At 44.4% G+C, this 19,992-nt stretch overlaps 1 protein-coding gene across 1 annotated transcript in view; it reads left to right on the top strand.

The window, feature by feature from the left end:
* LOC309515845 (transmembrane channel-like protein 2) overlaps nucleotides 1-19,992 on the top strand; it is a gene marked incomplete at its 5' end in the record, with an annotated part of 162,722 nt that overhangs the window by 130,011 nt on the left and 12,719 nt on the right. Inside the window, 4 exons of the mRNA XM_082194059.1 lie at nucleotides 6,447-6,626; nucleotides 7,903-8,055; nucleotides 14,627-14,755; nucleotides 18,302-18,369. Of these exons, the coding sequence (XP_082050185.1) occupies nucleotides 6,447-6,626; nucleotides 7,903-8,055; nucleotides 14,627-14,755; nucleotides 18,302-18,369 (530 nt within the window). The remainder of the gene's footprint in view (nucleotides 1-6,446; nucleotides 6,627-7,902; nucleotides 8,056-14,626; nucleotides 14,756-18,301; nucleotides 18,370-19,992) is intronic.

Below are 19,992 nucleotides of genomic sequence, written 5' to 3'. Positions count from 1 at the left end.
TAAAGTCTATTTGTCTACCTTTTGGAAGGGCCACACTGCGAGCGGCCTTCCCCCTTTCTCAGTTTTCTTGGCTCTAGTCTTGTTTACCTTTTGACATATTAAACACTTCCAAGCTATGGAATGTGCCATAGGCCACATGTCCTTATTCCAATATAAGGATTTTACCATATTGACCATAGCCTCGGTCCCAAAATGCCCGCTTTCATGTACCTTTTCTAAAACTCCCATCATTAGGGTTTTTGGTAATACTACTTGCCCTTCCGGGGTTTTCCATTCATTATCTATCTTCTCCCATCCCTCCTCAGTCACATACTCAGCCTCCTGGGGGGCAAAAACCAGACTTTCTGTATCAGCCCTTGTCAAAACGGGTACCTTCAGGGTGTATTGGTGAACTATCATATCATTTGGAATCCCTCTAGCTGCCTCTTTGGCCCTGAGATCAGCCCACCTGTTCCCCACCTCTTCAGGACTTGTTCCCTTAGTATGGGCTGAAACATGTACCACCGCAACCTTTTCAGGTCCGGTAAGGGCATCCAATAATCTTTCTAACAGTGCCATATGTTCTATCTGTTTCCCATCTGCCTTAACATACCCTCGGTCTCGCCACGCTTCACCAAAGGCGTGGACCACGCCCCATGCGTATCGGGAGTCTATCCATATCGTTACCTCCAACCCTTTTCCCAACTCGAGGGCCAGTGTTAGGGCCATGATTTCACATTTCTGAGCTGACCAGGTTGCCGGCAAAGCCCCGCTTTCGAGAATCTCCCCATCTTCTTTAACGACAGCATACCCTGATTTCCTCCTCCCTTCTTCTACATAACTTGAACCATCAGTGTACCATCTTTCCCCTGTTGCCAACGGCGTTTCTAATAAATCTTCCCGGACCTTTGACATCAACTGTATGGTGCCCATACAGTCATGTTCATCCGGCTCCCACTCTCTCCTTTCCCCAATCAAGAATTCAGCTGGGTTTAGATTTCGATCAGTTCCCAGAGTGATATTGGGGCTTGTTCTCAAAATAGTTTCATATTTTACCAGACGCCCATCGGTCATCCAGGTAGAGGCCGCCCCTGTCATTACTGTGGATATCTGATGGGGGCTATCTATGAACTATCAAGGCCCCACCGAACGTCAATTTTCTACTCTCAACCACTAGCATAGCCGCAGCAGCCACCGCCTGAATACACGTGGGCCATGCCTTTACTACAGGTTCCAAAGTCTTACTGAGATAGGCAACAGGCTGATACCGCCCCCCTCTCTTCTGGGCCAATACCCCCACAGCAGTCTGAGAACTGATCGTCACATACAGATGGAATGGTTGTTGTAGGTTAGGCAATGCCAGAACTGGAGCTCCGGCCAATACCTTTTTTATTATTATTATTATTCCCTCCCATCTTGCCTCATCCTCTTTGTCCCAGGCCACCTTTCCGTCTCCTACAAGTTTTTGATTCAAAAATTGGACCATCTTTGCATATTGGTCAATCCACAGCCTTACCATATCCCAATAATCCCAACATCCTCCTCACGTCTGTCTTATTTCTTGGGGGTTGTAATTCTAAAATCCCTTTCACTCTTTCAGGGTCTAATTTCCTTGTTCCCCCCTCTAACAGGTGTCCCAGATACTTTACCCTTCTCTGAACGAATTGCAATTTTTCTTTACACACTTTTACTCCCAGTTCTCCCAACCAGTTGACATGGTAGGTTCTAGCAACCCCTGCTCCAACAATCCATCCACTACTGGTTGCAATCCCACCCGCCCCTTACGTGTCATGGGGTATTGAGGGGTCCAGGACTGGGTGATCCCTGGTTTCACTGTGATTTTAATGGGGACTATATCTAATCTTCCTACCGTCTTGCCGTCTGCCCAAACTGTTGGGTCTATTTGTCCCTCGTCTTCCTCCTTTAAGAGGTACATGGGGATTCCCTGGTCTAAGTCTACTAACTGAAAACCCAGTCCTATCATCAAATCCCTTCCCAATAAATTTATTCCTGATTCTGGTATAAACAGCAGTGATCCCTCCACTACCCGGTCACCTCTCATTATTACAGTTTCTTCCAACTGTACAACTTCTTTTGCCGCACCGCTCACTCCCACCACTTTCAGATTTGAGGTTGTTTTTCCTACCCCGGGGATAGGTATACAAACCGATGACCGCGTAGCTCCAGAGTCTACCAAAAAGATCAGTGATTTTTTTTTAAGGGGCCCTACGCATAAATTCACCAGTGGCTCATTCCGGGCCTCTACGGTTGAGCCAGAGATTCCCTATTCATATAAACTAAACAATTCTTCAATCCCTGTCTCCTCATTTGTCCTGTTTTGTCCTTGGGGCTGACTTCCCCTCTCTGCATTGGCCCGTTCCTGCACTTGAGCTCTTGGACTTCGACACCTCTGTGCGAAGTGACCCGGTTTGTTGCATCTATAGCAAATGATTCCGGGGGTCTGGGGGTAATTTCCTCGTCCCCTTCCGGGCTCATTTTCCCTCTTAGCTGCTCTGATAATTGAGCAAAATTATACAAGCGTGGTGGGATTTTACTTACCAGCACACAACACATAAAATCTTCTACAAAGATGAAGTATACTACTTCATAAAACTTCATTTTTGTTGTAATTAAACAAATTGTATTTAAGTTTGGCTTGTGCTGCCAAAGCAATCAATAGCATTCATTTTATTTATTTTGCAGCAGGCTGCACTTTTATCTGCAGGTGTCAGACTCAGTGTTTACCTTTAGTCAAGACTACAATGTTCTTGACTTGTGTGCTTTTCTGAATAAAATTTAGGGCGGAAAATAACAGGCTTCTGTACAGTTGGAAGCATTTAACGCCTGACAAATACCACAAGGGAGGAAAAATAATAGCACATGCAAATTATATATTGCTTCTTTGACCCATAAAATGCTCTGTTTAAGATAATGAGCCATAACCTTGCCTGCACTATAATTCCAGAATCTTCTACAGGGTATCGTCAACACACAAAACACACACCACCTCATGGAAGAAATCCCTCACACCTTGAGCCTAAGAGAAGGCGGCTTTTCAGGCTACCAGAACTGTATCCAAACACTTCTCCCACTTAAGATTCCCCCCCCCCAAGATGCTACAATAAATCACAACTTTAGCTTACACTTTTCAAAAGCATCTTCCAACACGCCACTTGTCCCCAGGTGGTCTTAAATACCTAACAAGTAGAAATGGAGCACAGGTTCTTTTTCTTTTTCTTTTTCTTTTTCCTCAAGAGCCACAACTGCAAAGGATTATAATTCATTACTATTTGCCAGTCTCGTGCAAGGTGTGTGTGTGGGGGGGGGGCTAGTCAGGCTGCTCCTCCATCCTTGTGCTTTAGTGAAAATAATAGTGCAACAAGTCATTATTTACTTAAAGGGCTGCAACTTTTCATTTTCTCTAAGGCTAAAAAAAAACTTTTAGCTAAGCATTTTCTATGTAACAAAGGTAGCTGAATTAAAACAATGCCTTTCGCTCTCAGGCCAACTGACCTTGGCAATAGCACATTTAGTTTGTTGCAAACTCTCTTCCGGGAACAGAGCCAGGGAACAAGAGAAACATTTCTATGTAAACCTATGAAGGGGGAGAGGGGAAAAGGGGGTTTTGAAACAGGATAAAAACCTGCTTGTAAAATGTTTTCAGCGGCCTGTTTTGTGAATCCATCACACAGGTGCCTCTGCCTCCCCCCCAATCTGCCCCCTTCCGGCTTCCAATTATACGTCCCGTCTGGCCCTATGGGGTACTTTGGCCAAACCACCCTGCAGAAATTAATCATAATGACCTTTGACAGGCTGACAGTATATTGCCTTAAATACTCCTCATTCCACTGCACAATACCTGTCCCAATAGACTATTGGGATCTATGGGATTATTTCCATTGGATTCCTTCTGCCTCTTACTTTGATTTTTGCCCATTATTCACAATGTCTCCAAATTCACGTTCTCTCACAATCGCACGGAATCGCCTGGCCGCTTCCCTCGCGGGAGAGACGGAACCGCAAGCTAATCCTCCTGTCAGGGCCGAACCCTGATCCACACTCACGCGTCCGTTTGGAGCCTCTCTTTCACTCAAGAGACGATTCTCTCGCCCCCTTTCCCTTTTAATACCTCTCCCTCGTCTACTCACCCAATACAGTCCAGCGCCGCTTCTCACGACTAGTGAACAGGTCAGGAGACGAATCTCTCACCCCCTTCCCGTCCCTTTTTATTTCTCTTTCTCGTCTACTCACCCAATACAGTCCAGCGTCACTTCTCGTGACTAGTGAACAGGCGGGCGTCCCCGCTGGGTTCTCGCGGTCCCCGACCGCCAAAAAGAGCTCAATACTTTCCTCCCATATATTGAGTCCTGTCTCTAGCCCTTGTGCGCCGTCCCGGGCGGGACTCGGTCCGAGTCACTCCGCAATAACGGAGGGGCGCCTACCCGGGGTCCGAATTTCGCTCAGGCAGCGCGTCAAAGGCCCCACGTTCGGGCGCCAAGAATTGTTAGAAGTTATTCGTGGAGACAAATAGACTGAGGACTTCAATATATAAGGATAACCCTTTTATTGTTCGCGTTTGCAAAGGCGGACTCTCCGTACCCGTGGATACGAAGAGCCCTGATCAGGCATAGACACAGTGTTTTTATTATCCCTACAGCTGCCGCCCCTCTTTAGGAGGCTTGGCTTACATTCTACCTATCAGAGTTCAACACATCTCTAATACATTGTTCAATCTACACTAGCCGTTTAACTGTTACTAAATATAGGTATACGCATTCCACCCCTGCCGTTATCTTGCAGACATGGCGTTTAGACTCATAAAAGACAAAGACTCTTTCTCCTGAGTTTGAGACACTCTCCGTACCAATCTCTCCTCTGTCTCACAAACACCATTCACTTTTGTAAATACATTGGTACCTCAGTTTAAGAACAGCCCTGTTTATGAACTATTCGGTTCACGAACTCCAGAAAACTGGAAGTAGTGTCCCGGTTTGCGAACTTTAGCTCAGTCTGAGAAAGGAAGCCGAACGGTGGAAGGGCACTGACGGAGGGAGGCCTCATTAGGGAAAGCACGCCTCGGTTTAAGAACGGTTTCGGTTTAAGAACACACTTCCAGAACAGATTAAGTTCGTAAACTGAGGTACCACTGTACCCCCATAAAAACTCACCACAGTTTTGCTGCGTTGTATCTTGTTCAAGGTCGCACAGTCTTCACCTGTCCCAGGTGCAGCAAAACCTTCAAATATTCATATAAAATCAGCCCCATGTACGGATCAACACCATTCCAACTTCATTTTACTCAGGGAACAAAGGACTACCGAAGCGGGGAGCTTGGGACATGAGTGAGGGCAGCCATAATCCCTGAAGCCTGTGATAACTACACAGCAGCCTCTTGCACAAGAGATAATCACTGGCATCCTGGCAAATGTGTGCCAGACAGGTAGTCATCACATGGACAATAGGAAACCATCCAGGAAAGGATTGGGTTCTCAGTCAGGACAAAGAAGTGTGAAACCCAGGAGTTTGTAAATATTTCCTTTGATGGGTGTGAGGTGGAAGGCAAGGGAGAGATAGGGGCAAACCTGATGAACCGGTTCTTTGTGACATTTGTATGATGTATCTGTGATGTATGCATGATGCTTCAACAAAGCTGTTTATGGGAAAAGGGGAAACCTATAAAAGAGGAAACATCCCTTTATTCAGGGCCTCTTCCTGCTTCTTCCATGTGGTGGGTGGAAGTCCTGTTGCAACAGTCTTTGAATAAAGATCAGGCCTACCGGCTGCTGTTTTGCTCCTTATACTCCTGGCTGGTGTCTTTGTTTGGCAAACCAAGTGAGCCCAAGGATTTTCCTATACCAGCTTGGTACAGTGGTGCCTCGCAAGACGAAAAGAATCCGTTCTGTGATTCTCTTCGTCTAGCGGTTTTTTTCATCTTGCGAAGCAAGCCCATTGAAGGATTAGCGGATTAGCGCTATTAGCGGCTTTTAGAGGCTTTTAGCGGCTTATCTGCTGATCGGATCAGCTGATAAGCGGCTTAGCGGCTTAGAAAAAAGGGGGAAGGGGGGAAAAACAGCAGGAACTCGCAAGACATTGTCGTCTTGCGAAGCAAGCCCATAGGAGATTCGTTTTGCGAAGCACCTCCAAAACGGAAAACTCTTTCGTCTAGCGAGTTTTCCGTCTTGCGAGGCATTCGTCTTGCGGGGCACCACTGTAGTGTGAGAGATCTATCCTGCTTTGCCCACAGAAGGACAAAGGCAGCCTTTGCCTTGCCTCCATCCCCGCAAATCGGAACAGCCAAAGGAGATGCCCAGGGCCGGCCCTACCATTTGGCAAAGGGAGGCAGCCACCTCAGGCAGGAGATGCTGGAGGCTGGGGATGGGTGTCGAGGGGCAGAACTGGTGCCAAGGGTGGGCGTCAGCTCATTAATAACACTGCAAAATAACAAAGCTCTCTTTTCGGTGTGACAGGTTGAAATTGTTATGTCCTTGCTAGGAATGTTTTGCCCTCCACTGTTTGAAACCATTGCAAACTTAGAGGAGTATCATCCTCGGATTGGACTGAAATGGCAACTTGGACGCATTTTTGCACTCTTCCTTGGGAACCTTTATACTTTCTTGCTGGCCTTAATGGATGATGTCAAAGAAAAGGTGGGAATCTAAAAAGAATATCCATACATTAATTCCCAGAGGGGTAGCTGCATTAGTTTGCTGTGGCAAAAACAGAAGAGTCTTGTGGCACCTAAGTAAAGCCAATATTGCCCCTGCTAGTGAGTTTATTATGGTTGTGGTGAGATTCAAACCAGTCTCTTCCCACTATATTATATCGACTTTTACTCTGTGGTTTGGATTCCCTGAAGAGAAAAGATCCAGACAGATCTATCTGCTCTGGAGCAGAAAGTGCAGCCAGACTCACTGGAGGAGATGAAATCAGTCAGTTGGAAATAAAGAGTCTTTGCTGAATCAGCAATTACAAAAAATTGTAGGCTGGTGTGGAGGTATAGCTGCAGAGGAGTCAGGGACATCTGGAAGTGGCTGTCAGGGCTGAGCCACAGAAAAGACTGAGCGTATTGGAAAATCAGATCTATTCATGAGTCAGAGTCCATCAAGCAAGGCAGCGGGTGTATGAGAGGCAAATAAACCCTCGAGCAAAATCAAGGCCTTGTCAAGACGACTCCTCTGTAGAAATATTAGCCAGTGTGCCCATCAGGCCCAAATGGAAGTGTACTGCATTTGACTAAAAGATTCCCTAGAAGGTCTGTCTGTCCCCGTTCAACATGACATGTCAAAGAAACGGTTGGAGAGAAGAAAGGAGACTTCTTGACAGCTATTCGACATGGCCTAGCTCTTAGGCTTCTTACACAATCTACCCCAAAGAAGGATAATTATTCAGACCCCCATGGCTGTGAGTCAGGTTTATCACCATTCAAAACTGGTTCATTCTCCATACACCCTTACCAAGATTCAAAATGATGTATGACGTCAGTCTTGCTATAGGAGATGAAACAAGGGATTTAAAACAAAACAGACCAGGGCTTTGGAGGGAAGAAGCCCTACAGAGCTGCAATATGTTTGGAATATGAATACTTGTTTGCACATCTTGACAACCACATTTGACCCCTTTTCTCAGCCACACTCACAGTCCAAGTGTGCACTGTAATGTAGCCAGCTGATTTTCATTCTCAACCAGTGCCTTTGGACTGCCTTGTCCATTCTGGCATATCTTCAATAGATAGTTCTTGGAAAATGCTTTCCAGGTGCTTATCCTGGATAGTACAGCTTCTCTGTTGTTGTTAACAACGTTTAACTGCTTCCATTTAAAGTTTAGATAATTTATGTCGCCATTATGAGGATGCATGTTTACCCAGCATACATTTTATGAGAATTAAATGTGATTATTTTAATACAAATATGTTTTCTGTTGTAGCTGGTTGAAGAGGTCAGCATCAGGAACATAACACATTGGACCCTCCTAAATTATCATAATTCGTCTGTGGCGAATGGAAGTGCTGTTTCTCTACCTTCCATGGATCCAGCCGATATCCCTCGAGGACCTTGCTGGGAAACCACTGTGGGAATAGTAAGTCCTTCCATGAAACTCTTACCTTAGCATGCCTCAGACAGGGCCTGGTAGTGTGAGCCCCGTTCAACCGAGATCAGAGCAACACAATCCATCAAACTGAATTGTGTTGTGCACCCATGGGACTTCTGTACCATTTTGTAGCCTGAACTCTTAGTGTAGGTGTTGGGAGTTATAGTTCAGCAGCATCTGCAGGGCCAAAGGTTCCTGAAATATACTCAGAGTCGAGAGTGGATTTCATGCTCTTTGTTCAGCTCATAGTGGTGAGGAGGAATGGAAGTTCCCCCACAATATCTGCTTTATATACAGTATTTACACAATGGGCCCCACGTGATTGGCTAGAATCATAGAATCATAGAGTTGGAAGAGACCACAAGGGCCATCGAGTCCAACCCCCTGCCAAGCAGGAAACACCATCAGAGCACTCCTGACATATGGTTGTCAAGCCTCTGCTTAAAGACCTCCAAAGAAGGAGACTCCACCACACTCCTTGGCAGCAAATTCCACTGTCGAACAGCTCTTACTGTCTTACAGGCTAATTACAGGATTCTCCTGTAGGCCAATCAGGTTGTGGATTCACTTCCACCTGGAGCTAGATTGGGTGGCTCCTGCGGACCAATTATACTGCTGCATTGTTCTAGGACCAATCAGACTGCTGCATTCTGAATCCTATTGTTCTAGGACCAATCAGACTACTGCATTTTGGATCCTATTCAACTTAGTACATAACAGTTCCCATCATCCCTGGTCACTGGCCATGTTTGTTGGGACTGATGAAAATTGTAGTTCACCAACATCTTGAGGACCAAATGTTCTTCCATAGAGCCAGGTGCACTTCCTCAAAAGACGGAGATTTCCAAATACAGTCAAACCTTGGCTCCCGAATTTCTCCGTTCTGGAACGTTTTGTCTCCCGAACACCGAAAACCCGGAAGTAAACGCTCCGGTTTTCAAATGTTTCTCAGAAGCCAAACGTCTGACGCGACTTTCGCTTGAGTGCAGGAAACTCCTGCAACCAATCAGAAGCCTCGCCTTGGTTGTCAAACATTTCGGAATTGAATACGTTCAACAACCAAGGTTTGACGGTACATAAAAAAGTGTCAGCAGTAGTATTTTTTTCTGCTTTATTTATACGATTCCAAAACAGAAATGCACAAGGAAACATAAGGTTTGTACAACATGGTAAGCCAAACTGTGACTCACTGGAACCACCCAAATGTAGAGGTCCTAGAGGAGATCTCACAGTTACTTTGCTCCTCCCCAATTTTATTTAATCCCATGCCACACAGAGCTAAACCAAGGTTAGCATACCATTTGGACCCAGGCTCATGGTTTAGCTCTCTCTTCACTAACCACAGGCTGCAGTTAAGAGCAATAACCAGACCGCTGTCACCAGCTTCTTAAGTTAGAATACTGTCCGAGCTAAACTGTTCCTTCTCCTGTTCAGAGCTATCTCTTTCAAGGACCTCGTAGTCTCAGTAGTTGCACAAAGGTTCTTTATTTACCGGGTCAAGTGTTCAGTGAGCAAAGGTTATCCTAACCTAAGTCCAACACAATCAATAATTCAAATAGTCCAAGAATCAAAAATCAAACTTCATGACTCACCTTTCACAACAGATGAAATCTATATCACGGTCTTCTGCAGGAGCAAAACGGTAACTTCCTTGTGGGTACTCTTTCTTCTTATGCTTCAGGGTACCTAATATCCAGCCCTTCTTTAATAGGGCATTTAGGGCCCATGGTTTTCTAGATAGCAACCCTATGACTACTCTAAAGTAAGAACTCTCCTCCCACAGGACTGGCACAAGTTGTTTTGGTGCCTGAGGAGAAGTAATAAAACCTTCTCACCCTTCTCAAAGTGCATATACTAAGGCTGGCCAATTTATTTTGGAAAATGCCACAGACAAGGCCTCTCCATAGGAATAAAACACAATAATAACAAATAACCCCTCAAGACAGCCTAAAGTAGCAGCCTCGCTTTGTAGACCTGGGACTCAGCTATACAGCTGCAAATAAAATGCAATATACAAATGTGGCACTAGACGGCAACAGTGAGCTATGCCAAATCCAATGTATTTTTTAAAACGTTTTTGAAAAAAGCATTTTCATCCCAACCACGGCTTTTATCCGATGCAAAGAGCACTAGGAAGCACAAAAAGTGGAGATTCTCTTCTTGAACCAACTGACCACTTCGGACCTTTATATCAACAGCAGATCTGGAATGTTCTGGAATCCCATCTCCAATGGTGGAGCGCTTCTTTCAGTGGCCAACCAAATACCTAGAGCATAGCTGTCAACTTTTCCCTTTTCTTGTAAGGAATCCTGTTCGGAATAAGGGAATTTCCCTTAAAAGGGGGGGAAAGTTGACAGCTATGACCTAGGGGAAGCCAGCAAAGAGGACAAACAGAAAAACTTATAAGGCTGATACCTTTGCATTCTCCTGGTCACATAACTAAAGACATTGAATATAGATGTGCTTTTCCACAGGAATTAACACCACAGAGATATAGCGGTTTGGGTATATGTAAGAAAATAACAACATAGACTTCCGGGTTAGCGTGATCAGCTAATGGCGGATTCCCTCCGAGCTCCAGAGGGAATCGGCTCCGTAGAAGACGGGTCTTGCCGCCGCGGCAACGCGGGGACCCTCAGAAACCACAGGTGCTGTAGCCTGTGGACTTGGTGACTCAGCGGGCACCATTTGCGCCCCCCCGGCCCGCAAAGAAGCCTTTTTAAAGGCTGCGGAGCAGGGGACGGGGTGAGGCGTGGTGCTGAGAGTAGACTGCTTCTTCTACGGAGCGAAGCCGCATGCCATGGCCGGAGAGCGCTGACTTCTTTCTTTGAACATTTGGACTTTAAAAGTAACAACCCGTGAGTAGTACAGAAATTGGATTTAATTTTTTTTTCTGAATTAGGCACGATCGGGGGAGGTGCTAAAAGGAAGTCCGTCTCCCCGTCTAGTAGATACATTAAAGCAAGAAGTAGATAACTAAGGTCGAAAGAACATTCCTTTCTTTATTGGATAAAAGCTACTAATTTCACGACTTGGCAGTATAAGTAATTTTGCTGGAGGATAAGAGATGATTTTAAGAGCTGAAGTGCAACCCCCGGGACCCGGGAGCGATCCGCGAGAGAGCCTGTTGAGGAGACATAAAGAGTTTGACAGCTGTCAAATTAGCTGTCAAAGTTGGGAAAAAAGAAAAGGAAATTGGGCTTCTGTTACCTTTGCTGGTTATTTTTGTTACAATCTGACTTTAAACTGTTGAAAACAAAGAAGAATAGAAACAAATTAACTTGACTGTTGGATTGGAGTTGGAAGGAATATTAAGTAACCAGAATCCCTCTAGAGGGGGTTCTGAGTCATTACAATGGCTGCAGGTGGAAAAATACAGGCTGAGCTGGACAGAATGTTTTTTCTCATGGGAAAGTTACAAGGTCAGAGTGAAGCTTTGGCTACAAATGCTACAAATTTGAATTTAAAAGTAAACAAACTTGCTGAATCTATCAGGGACTTGACTCAAGAAACCTATGCAGCTGAACAAGAAGAGATATGTGCTATTTCAGAGGAGTGGGAAGGAGGAGCTGAAATGCCACAGACGACAAAGGAGAGCCAGAGACCTGCTAAGATGGACACTAAGAAAAACAAGACCTGGATAATGAGAATTTGGTCTGAATCGGAGAATGAAGAATGGAGGGATCTCCCTATGGGGAGATCTGAAGACCTATGGATTACAAATCTGATTAAGGCGAAAGTTGGAGCTTTTGGGACATTTGGGACATTTGGACTTGAAAGGAACAAGAAACAAGATTTGGGCTCCACTTTTGAATATGGAGGTCTGGTTGGAAGAAACATAGACCCTATTGGGACAGAGCTTCTCCGAGACTTGATGTCTAATATAAAGGACTACCAAAAAAACTGGCAGAGAGGGACTGAGAGAGATTTGAGGGCCTTGGACGTGAGATCTCCAGGCTGATAGTTGACAGATTGAGGGACATTTTTGGGGGATCGAAACCGGGAAAGGGGGGGTGAGAGTTTTAGAATCCAAAGGGTGTATAATTATATGTTGTTTCTCTGTTATTTTGTTTTGTAATTAATATAAAAATTGGGAAATTTGTGGAAGGGAATTTGCGTCGACCTTAGAAAAGGGTGTAAAGAATGAGTATTGTTGTTTAAATTGAGGTCTATAAGTTAAAATTGGTTAATTAAGATCAATAATAATAAGGTAAAAGTTGGGGACAAGAACTTGCTGAGCTAACTATTGGAATTGGAATACAAGAAGGGGAGGTGTGGGGAAGTCAGGGAAAGATGTTAAGAAAATAAGGATCCAAAATTATACTTGTTATTTGTGTTGTGTTTGTTTGTGTTTTTGTGTTTGTTTAAAAATTTGTGAAACTTTAATAAAAATGTATAAAAAAGAAAAGAAAATAACAACATAGTGCCCCAGCTGTTACCTTTGTGTGTGTGTGTCTTTTGTTTTCAGCTTGCACCATCTCCCACTGTATTTCAACCACCAATAGGCAGAGTCTGCAGGCTCCATTAGGAATTCCTCCTTTAAATGAAAAGCTTCCCCCTGCAGCTTCAACCCATTTTATTGCTTCCTTGGAACAGTGCAGGTGGAAGATTAGTGCCCAAGTGCCCCTGATTGGGTCAGTTTTCGTTCCTCATTTGGGGGCCGGAGGGAGGAAGATGTTTATAAAATTACTTCCCTTCAGTTATATATATTTTTTCTCCATAAGAACAAAGGAGTGGCAGGAGATAACAGTGCAGCTTTGTGAATCTAAAGTACAGGAGACATCTAGTGGTCACAGCAGAAATGAGAAGTAGATGCCTGCAATGGAATCTCTCTTTGCCTGACCAATAAGAGAGAGCAGGTTTGAAGAAGAAGTTAAGAACTTTGGGGATTTGAAAAAGAAAAGAGCACTTGAAAAGGCAGTTGGAGAAGGGAGAAGGAGCAGGAGGAAGAGGGCTAAGGGATTGTGAAACAAATATGGGTTCTTAGTCTCCTCTTTGCCTCATGGTGGTCAGAGGAGCCAACTCCTAGAAGACCGGGGTCCCTTTGGCTCTGCCCAGTAAAATATTTGACGGCCTTCCCCCCCCAAAACCATTGACAGACATTCAAATGATCGATTATGAGGGGTGGGGCTTACCGACCCCCCAATATTTTATTCAACTGGGTCCCCCCTGCTCATGGTGCTCGTATTTCAGGGAGAAGCCAAAAAGACACACACACCACTGTCCTGCTACTTTATAGTCCTGTCACCAGCAGACAGATGCTTTGCTTGAGAAACACAAAATGTGTCCTAACCTAAAGGAAAGACATGGGAGTCTACGAGAGAAGAGGAAGAGATGGAAGCAGTAGACTCAAGGCTCCTTCTGAGGCAACAAGTCTGCATCTGGGCCAGTGGCGTAGCGTGGGGGGTGCAGGGGGGGCCGGCCACACCGGGCACAACATCTGGGGGTTAGGGTTAGGGGGTGCAAATCCACGGGTTAGGGGGCGCAAATCCACGGGTTAGGGGGCACAAATCACTTGCCTTACCCCAGGTGCTGACAACCCACGCTACGCCACTGATCTGGGCTGCGCCAGTTCAGGCAGCAAGAGGGAGCTTGTCATGGAGAAGTCTCTCATGGCATCGAAAGAAAAACTCTGCACTTGCAGCAGTCAATCAAATGAATCCTCATCTACAGACTGAAGTGCTACAGCATGGGTAGGCAAACTAAGGCCCGGGGGCCGGATCCAGCCCAATCACCTTCTAAATCAGGCCCGAGGACGGTCCAGGAATCAGCATGTTTTTACATAAATAGAATGTGCCCTTTTATTTAAAATGCATCTCTGGGTTATTTGTGGGGCATAGGAATTCGTTCATTTTTTCCCAAAAATATAGTCCGGCCCCCCACAAGGTCTGAGGGGCAGTGGACCGGCCCCCTGCTGAAAAAGTTTGCTGACCCCTGTGCTACAGCATGCACACGGGTTTATTGCCTCAGTTAGAACTAGGCAGATGTTTTGAACAACACAAAAGCTGGCCAGCTCCCTTGGCCAGGAAAATAGGAGGAACATTGGAAAGCCAGCACAGTCTTGGTCCAGCTCTATTTCTTTATGTATTTATATTTATTTATTAGATTTATATAGTGCCCTTCGTCATAAGATCTCAAGGCAATTTCAAATTTTGCTTCTGCTGTAAAACCCTCCAGTGCCATAGTCCTAAAATATCTTTTCAACTCTGCCCAAGGAGTGTTGCTAGACCTTTGGGGACTTGAATGACCAGTTGGCCAGGCTGCAACTTCGACAAATTCAATTGAGGCAAAGGAGTTCTGAGGTAAAAAGTGAGCTTGGTTCAGCACCAGGTATAACCGGACACTTAGATTGGCCTACAAGTCCCAACGCAGTCTTTCTAAGGAAGATTATACGGGAAATTTGGTGGCTACTGAATTAGTGACTTCTGAAAGACAATTTTCTGTTTTTAATGTTTATTTCCTCTTAAAATAATAAATATGGCGGGTGGGGGAGTCTTAGAATACAAACTGGAGAACATGCTAGCTAAATGCTTATCACTTTTTGTCCCCGTCCCCCCAGGAATTTGTGAGGCTCACTGTGTCTGATATACTTGTGACATTTGTAACCATACTTGTGGGAGATTTCCTCCGTGCTTGCTTTGTCAGATTTGTCAACTATTGCTGGTGCTGGGACCTGGAGGCTGGATTCGTAAGTAAATGAACTGTAGATGAAGCAAAGTTCTTGTCTTACAATAGAGTTTAACCAATGCTTTGAGCCACATTTTAATTCTGTCCCCTCCCCCCCCCCCCCACTGAAATGTACATTTAGAATCCCCACACTGCAGATAAGGCTCGTGTAACTGCTCAGGCAGACTGGGGCATGTTATGACTTATAAATTTGTCATGACACTCCATTTTGCAACAACTGCAGCATCTGAACTTGCCTTAAGGGCAGTGGCATACAGAACAAATGACTGTAACCTAGCCTTGAGATTGCCAATGCATTGATCACTATAGCCAGGCTCTTGTCTCTTCAGCAGCAGCTGAAGTTGGCAAAAGGCTTTGTCTAGTCTGCAGCAATCTATCCTGCATGGACTTAAAAGCCAGGAAGGTAAAGATATGCTAAAAAAACTTAAAAGTCCCAAAATCTCAGATTATCAATAGTCCAGGACTCAGAACATCAGGCTATGCAGTGCATGGTACTGTCATGTGGAACCATTGATGTGCATACAGTGGTACCTCGGGTTAAGTACTGAATTTGTTCCGGAGGTCCGTTCTTAACCTGAAACTGTTCTTAACCTGCAACACTACTTTAGCTAATGGGGCCTCCTGCTGCCGCCGCGCCGCCAGAGCACAATTTCTGTTCTCATCCTGAAGCAAAGTTCTTAACCTGAGGTACTATTTCTGGGTTAGTGGAGTCTTTAACCTGAAGCGTCTGTAACCTGAAGCTTATGTAACCCGAGGCACCACTGTATATAAGAAAGACAAGATTATTCTCAGCGCTCTACCCCACCCCGTTCAGAGATGGAACTTGCAGGGATACGGAGGAAGCTGAACTCTACCAACTGCCCGAGTTGATTTGATGTCAAATGCATCACGATAAACCATGCCAACAGTTTTTAAAATTTAATGGCAGAATGTGGGGAGGCAATTTTAACTGGGAGCTCAGCCCATGGAGAAGTTTAACCATTCCCTCCACAATCACAATCTAAAGAGGGGGGGACCCTTTTCCTGCTATAAGTCTTTTGGGGGATGACTCCCAGTGCTGTCAATGGGAACATTTCTCTTTTTTTTATAAATATTTATTGAGTTTTCACAAATTTAAAAACACATACAATACACACAATACAAAGATATACATACAATAACAAACACATATAATTTCAACTCCTTTTTTTCTTAAACTTACTTCATCGACTTCCCCATACCTCCCCTTTCTGCATTCCAATTCCCAAAATTGTTTCAGCAAATCCTTCCCCTTAATTTTATCTGATTTTTCCCTTTTCTTTTCTTTTACTTAATCTTTAACAGCTGTAATCCCTTACTTTATATAACCACGACATTTTAACATTCATTAATTTTGCAATATTTCTTAAGATAAATTTTAAATTTCTTCCAATCTTCTTCCGCCATCAATTTCCCCTGGTCTCGGATTCTGTCAGTCATTTCAGCCAGTCCCATGTAGTCAATCACCTTCATCTGCCACTCTTCCAAGGTGGGTAGATCTTGTGTCTTCCAATACTTTGCTATGAGTATTCTTGCTGCTGTTGTAGCATACATAAAGAATGTTCTGTCCCTCTTTGACACCAATTGGCCGACAATGCCCAAGAGAAAGGCCTCTGGTTTCTTAAGAAAAGTACATTTAAGTACCTTTTTCATTTCATTATATATCATTTCCCAGAAGGCCTTAATCTTCGGGCACGTCCACCAAAGGTGAAAGAAAGTACCTTCAGTTTCTTTACATTTCCAACACTTATTATCAGGCAAATGATAGATTTTTGCAAGCTTGACTGGGGTCATGTACCACCTATAAATCATTTTCATAATATTCTCTCTTAAGGCATTGCATGCCGTAAATTTTATACTGATGGTCCACAACTGTTCCCAGTCAGCAAACATAATGTTATGACCAATGTCTTGTGCCCACTTAATCATGGCTGATTTAACTGTTTCATCTTGTGTATTCCATTTCAGCAACAAGTTATACATTCTTGACAGATTCTTAGTATTGGGTTCTAAAAGTCAATGGGAACATTTCCCCCTAAGGCTCATAACCACAGCAGGGCGGGTGATTTTCGTTCGGATCACAGTGATCTTGGGCCAGTCATGAAGGCTGATCTACCCTCCCTGGGTTATTATGAAGATAAGTGTGTGTGCCACCAAGCTCCCAGATGAAAAAGTGGGATGTAAATGTGACAATAATAATATTAAATAATAAAATTCGGTCTTCCAATGGGTGCTATTTAAAAAACAAAGCACTGATGTGGCTTCTAATTACATCTTTCCCATCCCACTAACAACATTTGGGCATTCCCACCCCCACCCCCAAGGCAAAAACTGGGACAACAACAAATAGAAGCAGCAGCACATATTTACCAGCAGCAGCTTCCAAAGAATGAAAGTTGTCCCCTGTAAGTAAGTACACAGACGGAATATATGAGAGCTGATGGTAGTCACATTAGGCTAGAGAGAGAAAACTGAGTCATTATTAGACAGCTCATTATATCTCCCAATTTTTACACAGCATCTGTAATTCTTCTTTCCTGACAACCCCAACATTATGAAATTCTCCATCTATGGGGTCACATTGTTCCCGCTTGTCACTCCAGCGGAAGACAGGCAGTCCTGAGTCACACATATTGTTTCAGCAATCCTATTATTGTACTCCCAATTTGCTGCTTTCCACCCACTCCCCAGTTTTGGCGCTGCCATTAGTTTCTCTAACAAGGTGGAGGCTTGGTTCAGCAGGAGGATGCATAAAACCCTACCAACAGATGGGAATGGAGGGTCGTGTGTCTTTATGTACTTGTTTGCAGAAATACAAGTAGAATTCATTTTACCTGAGATGCAGAAATAAGGGATACGAGAAACGTAGCATATGCTGCATCCAACCAGCATTTCGCTAGGTCACTATTTGAAGGAATTATTATTTTTAATCCACTTTAAAAACAAATGATCGAAAATGCAGAATCTGGGAGACAAGGGTGCATGTCTATACAGACCATAATGTCAGGCAGTGGCGTAGCGTAGGGGGTGCAGGGGGGGCGGGCGCGCCGGGCGCACCGGGCGCAAAATCTGGGGGTTAGGGTTAGGGGGCGCAAATCCACGGGTTAGGGGGCGCAAATCCACGGGTTAGGGGGCGCAAATTACTTGCCTTGCCCCGGGTGCTGACAACCCACGCTACGCCACTGATGCCAGGGACAGAAAATGACTACTGTGTCTTCGTTAACTTTTAACTCCACCCTACAGGTATTAGTTTCAAAGACGATAAATGTACAGGAAGCTTTTTACAGCCATTCAGTGATAATTTTATATCTAATGCAACAATAGTTGAATTAGGGTACTCCTTTTTGAAATGAGATATCAGCAATCTCTAGGCCCCTTTTATATTTATTCAAATAATCCAAAGGGTAGAAGTGAATGGAAACCCAATGTTTTATTTCAGGTGAGAATCCTTTATTTTCCCCTTGATATTTCTGTAGTCCTCCAATACCAAAATTTAGCATTCAGTCATATTTCCTCTTTTTCATTACAGCCTTCATATGCTGAGTTCGATATTAGTGGCAATGTGCTCGGTTTGATCTTCAACCAAGGAATGATCTGGTGAGATATTCTTGTCTACTGTAGCCCTTTGCTAGAGAAAATGCTAAATTAAAACTTAAGAAGTGTACCAGACTGAGGTCTGCTGTGCATTTTTGAAGGCCCAACAGAGACTCCATTTCCTTAGGGTCTTGCGTAAGAGCAGTGTCAAACAAAAACTGATGATCTCCTTCTACCGGGCCACAATAGTGTCCTTTCATACTGTATAACAGTGTGGTAAGCTGGTTTGACAGCCACGAACAGGAAGTCCCTACAGAGGGTGGCGAATACAGCACATGACATCATGGGTTGTCCTCGGAGTTTGCTAGATGACATCACGGGAGACCGCTACCTCAGGAGAGCGAGGAAAATTCTTAGGGACGACTCACATCCTGGCTAACACTTCTTTAATCTTCTACCTTCGGGCAGGAGATACAGAAGTATAGTCAACCGTACCAGCAGGTTAAAGAACAGTTTTTATCTGTGGGCTGTTGGGCTGCTGAATGGGGAAAAAATAGTGGTGTAATTGACTTCCGACAAGCACACAGAGTGTGAACAAGACTGAGTATATGGGGGGGGGGCTTGTTTAATTTCACTGCACACGGGTGGTGTAGTGACAATAAAGGTTTATTATTATTATTATTATTATTATTATTATTATTATTATGGCTCCTCTAATCACTCAGAAGTGCATGCTAGACACATCACATTTTGGTAACTTTTACTCAGAACGGTGGTTTTAGAACAAACACCTACCTATTTAAAAAGGTTCTAGGATATTCCCACAGGTCCATAGGATGCAGTGTCAACTTACGCAAGCTGGGAATCCGTCAAAGAACAGGGGCAAGGAAGAACAGCCTGTTCAGTTTGTCACTAAAACAGAAATGTGGAGCCCATTCTCATGGGGTTCATTTTCTATATGAATGATGAGCAAGATCCTACATTTTTCCATATTCTGCAGTCCAGGGAAGGTCCATAGCTCATTGATGGAACATCTGTTTTGCATGCAGAACACCCCAGATTCAATCTCCATTATCTACAGGCAGGGCTGGAAGAGACCCCCATCTAAAGCCCACGAGAGCTGCTGCCAGTGACTAGAGAGCTAAACTGATCAGTGGTCTACAAGGCAGCTTTCCATCATCCTATGTTCCTTGATACTCACGGAATACTCCTTCCCTCTTTTCCCCATTCACGTATGCTCCTTAAATTTTTTTAGCCTGTGCACCTGAAATTGAGCAAGTGCTATAGATTCTTCTTTCTCAGTCCAGTGGGAGGGAGAGATGGATCATGTGACACGGCTTGGGTGACTTGAGCAGGCTCTGCGCTGTTTCTTCTCCTGCCTCACCCAAGTGATAGCTCCACTCTCTGTCCTACTTTCTGTTATTTCAGAAATGAAAAAGGAGTTCTCATACCTTGAATTTAGCTGTTCAATCTCCCTCTCTCCCCTGGGAATTACAAAAGAAAAAAGAAGTCAGAAGTCAGGCTTGGCGCAAAGGACAAGAAGGCAATGTTTTCTTCTCAAACAAGGAAGAGAGGAGCCAGCCTCATAAAGAGCCCCTTATTTTTCTTCATATAGGCCCTTTTTTAGAGACCCCAGGGCTTTAGCTTCACAGACCCCCATGTGCCTGCCCCAGATATACCAGTGAA

The sequence above is a fragment of the Podarcis vaucheri genome (assembly GCF_965113315.1).
Source record: "Podarcis vaucheri genome assembly, chromosome: 12".
Classification (NCBI taxonomy): domain Eukaryota; kingdom Metazoa; phylum Chordata; class Lepidosauria; order Squamata; family Lacertidae; genus Podarcis; species Podarcis vaucheri.
This window is presented reverse-complemented; position numbering and strand designations above follow the sequence as displayed.